We start from the raw sequence: 3,258 nt of genomic DNA, 5'->3' as shown, positions 1-3,258 counted from the left end.
CGTAAATGACACCATGGAAGAATTCTAATATAATAAATAATATAAAATATTAATTCCTCCTGTAGGCCCATCAATCTACAGGAGGAATTAACAGATTCTGTTCAGAATTGTTATGGACAGAATTTCTAGGCGTAACCAAATGGTGAAAGGCAATTTGGTTGGTCTCAGAACCTCATCAGAAACCGTCCAGAAAAATGATGGACTGCTTACTCCGGTCAGGACCGAGTTGCTGCCCCAAGTGGAGGAGTTTAAGTATCTCGGGGTCTTGTTCATGAGTGAGGTGAGAAGGGACCGGGAGATCGAAATATGGTTTACTGCTGCGACTGCAGTGATGCGGACACTACCAGTCCATCGTGATAAAGAGAGAGCTGAACATAGAAGCGAAGCGGATATAAACGATGGGAATGAGCTTTCTCTGAAGGGTGGCTGGCCTCTCCCTTAGAGATAGATCCTGGACAAGCCGTAGGAGGTGGCTAGGGAGAGGGAGCTCTGGGCTTCTGTGTTTAGGCTGCTGCCTCTGCAACCCGGCCCTGGATAAGTGGAAGAAAATGGATAGATGGATGGATATTAATTCCAATAAGATAGAAATAAATAAAATGAATAAATAGGTCAAGAGTTGTCTGAGACTGTCTTCACTGAGCCACTGGACTCCTTTGTTCCAGAGCTTACTGAGCCAGTGGATCCAAAGCTCAACTTATTCTATCACTCCTCGATTCAGGCACCTCTCCATTGGTGGCTTAGCTTAGCTTTGAGCCACCCACTTAAAGTGTTATTAAAGTGTTATTACTCAAGCCATCTGGACCCTAAACCAACACCCCCCCCCCCCCCCCCCCCCACACACACACACACACACAGCCGCCATCTCACATCATCTATAATTGACTGAGACTCTCCTCCAGACACTCAATTCCTTTAACTTTAAATATGTTTATAGTGTCCATTCTGTAAAATAGTCAGATGTCTATTCATATTAATGTACAGAATTCACCTGCTTGCTGCTTCTACTGCACATTCACCCAATGTATATACTATATATATATATATATCTATATTTATAATGTTATTCCTCTACCCCCCCCCCCCCCCCCCCCATGTTTTTGCACATGTCGAGGAGCATGTCAGGATACATTTCACTGTGTGTTATACTTGTATAACTATGCATGTGACAAATAAAGAACCTTGAACCTTGAACCTTGAACCTTATGTTCAGACTTTTTCTAATAGTTTTTAATGTTATGCTTATATATCAATGATTAAAGCTCATCTTTGGTCCATTTATACTGCCTCTTGTTGCGTCTTACATTTGGGTCTGTACTTTGATGTACAGTAGTACTAACTACACAGTGAAGGCCAAGTAAAAGGTAGCGAAAGCACACTTACCCCACTAGTTCTCTGTAAAATACTGCATCAAGCCACCAAAAGGGCAATGTTAATATACACACATACAATTACTTTAAATGATAATTTCAATATAAAAAATGACTGCTTAAAAAAAGCCTTTAAATAATTTCTCGTTCCACAGGAAGACTCACCTGCAATTTAATGTATTATTAAAAAGTATCAGAAATCAAAAAATAGATTTTATGTGCTTCTGGGGTAAAAATACAATCTTTGCAAACACGTCTACAAACAAGCATATGATCAGAATCCCCAGTGTGTCAGCTAAGATATTAATATGTGGTGCTGAAAGAGGACATAGTTTCAGGAATGCAGCAGCAGCACAAGACAAATGATCCACTTTAACTTTTTAGGTGGTAGCTCAGAATAGTATTACGTTATGGCAAGTTAAGAAGCTGAGTTTTTAATTCACACAATGGATAATGTTTCTACAGTGAGCATTTTTAATCTGTTAGCATTCAATGATACAGTTAATCACAGAGCTGCTCTCTTTTCTGTCACTCTAGTGTGTTACTTTGCAATTTTATTTCTTAATGTCACAGTCATCTTGATTATTGTCTTAGATGAAAGCTTACATGAACCTATGTATATTTTAGTATGTGTGTGTTGCATCAATGGGCTTTATGGAAGCACAGGTTTCTACCCCAAGTTCCTCATTGACCTCCTTTCATCTTCCCAGGTCATCTCTTATACTGGATGTCTTTGTCAGGCATTTGTAATGTACTCTTTTGTTTGCAGTGACACATCTATTCTCGCAGTCATGGCTTATGACAGGTATTTGGCCATATGCCAGCCACTTCAATACCACTCTGTCATGACGAAGAAGAAGCTTTCCAAACTAGTATGCTACTCTTGGTTAACACCTTTCTGCATTTTCTCCATTAACATTGTGCTGACAGACAGACTGATATTCTGTGGTACAGACATTCAGAGACTCTTCTGTGTTAACTGGCTGATTGTTAAAGTTGCCTGCCCTGGCATGGACACTCTTGTCAATAGTGCCTATGCATATACTACGCTTTCAATATACATATTTCACTGGATTTTTATTGTTTGGACTTACATCTATCTTGTTAAATCATGCGTGCAATCAAAAAAGGACAAGGCAAAGTTTATGCAGACATGTGTGCCCCATTTGATCTCTTTGGTTACTTTTTTTGTAATTGTGATTTCTGATTTGATGCACATGCGATTTGCATCAAATGATGTACCTCAAAGTTTTCTAAACTTTGTTGCCATAGCTGTTCTCTTTATTCCTCCAGTTATGAATCCTTTACTTTATGGATTCAAACTAACAAAGATCCGTAACAGAATTCTTGTTGCACTTCATATCAAAAGATGTTGACTTTTTCTTTTAATCCTTATTAGTTACTTGTGATAAGCAGAAGCTATGGAGGCTTTATTAAAACATATTCTTAAATTGTAAATAGACCACTGTTTAGTGTTACATGACTCTGGTAACAGCCTTAGTAAGTCCATTGTTTATGGCTTAGTTTAAGATTATGACTTGACTTAAATTACATGAAAAAAAAAAGGTTCAGAGTAAGTGTGTGTGATTTGAGAAAACTTATGCAAAAAACAAAGTAATACCCTGCGTGTACCACCCTTTATCATTGACTTATCTTAAGATAGAGGTCACGTTTAATCTTTATGCCATAATGTACCTTACATATCATATTTATTTTCATAATTTGTGAACAATTGCTTTTACATTTAAATTTAATTTTGCAAAAATAGCCCACTTTAACTTTTTTCCTTGTTGTCCTTTGCATACAAAATCAGCAGAGTGATACACGAAAGTGAGAAAATGATAAATACATGTTCATCTTACTTATTATTGTTTGGTCATTTCCATTTCAT

At 37.6% G+C, this 3,258-nt stretch overlaps 1 protein-coding gene across 1 annotated transcript; it reads left to right on the top strand.

Annotated features, from left to right (window-relative positions):
• Nucleotides 1-1,813: 1,813 nt before the first annotated feature.
• Nucleotides 1,814-2,743, top strand: LOC100693293 (olfactory receptor 52D1-like). The gene has a single exon (XM_003456594.3). The coding sequence runs from the start codon at nucleotides 1,814-1,816 to the stop codon at nucleotides 2,741-2,743; it is 930 nt and encodes a 309-aa protein (XP_003456642.1).
• The last annotated feature ends 515 nt before the right edge of the window (nucleotides 2,744-3,258 follow it).

Source organism: Oreochromis niloticus, linkage group LG16 (genome assembly GCF_001858045.2).
Source record: "Oreochromis niloticus isolate F11D_XX linkage group LG16, O_niloticus_UMD_NMBU, whole genome shotgun sequence".
NCBI classification, from domain to species: Eukaryota; Metazoa; Chordata; class Actinopteri; order Cichliformes; family Cichlidae; genus Oreochromis; species Oreochromis niloticus.
Note: the sequence above shows the minus strand (reverse complement) of the source record. Positions and strands in the feature narration are given on the sequence as shown.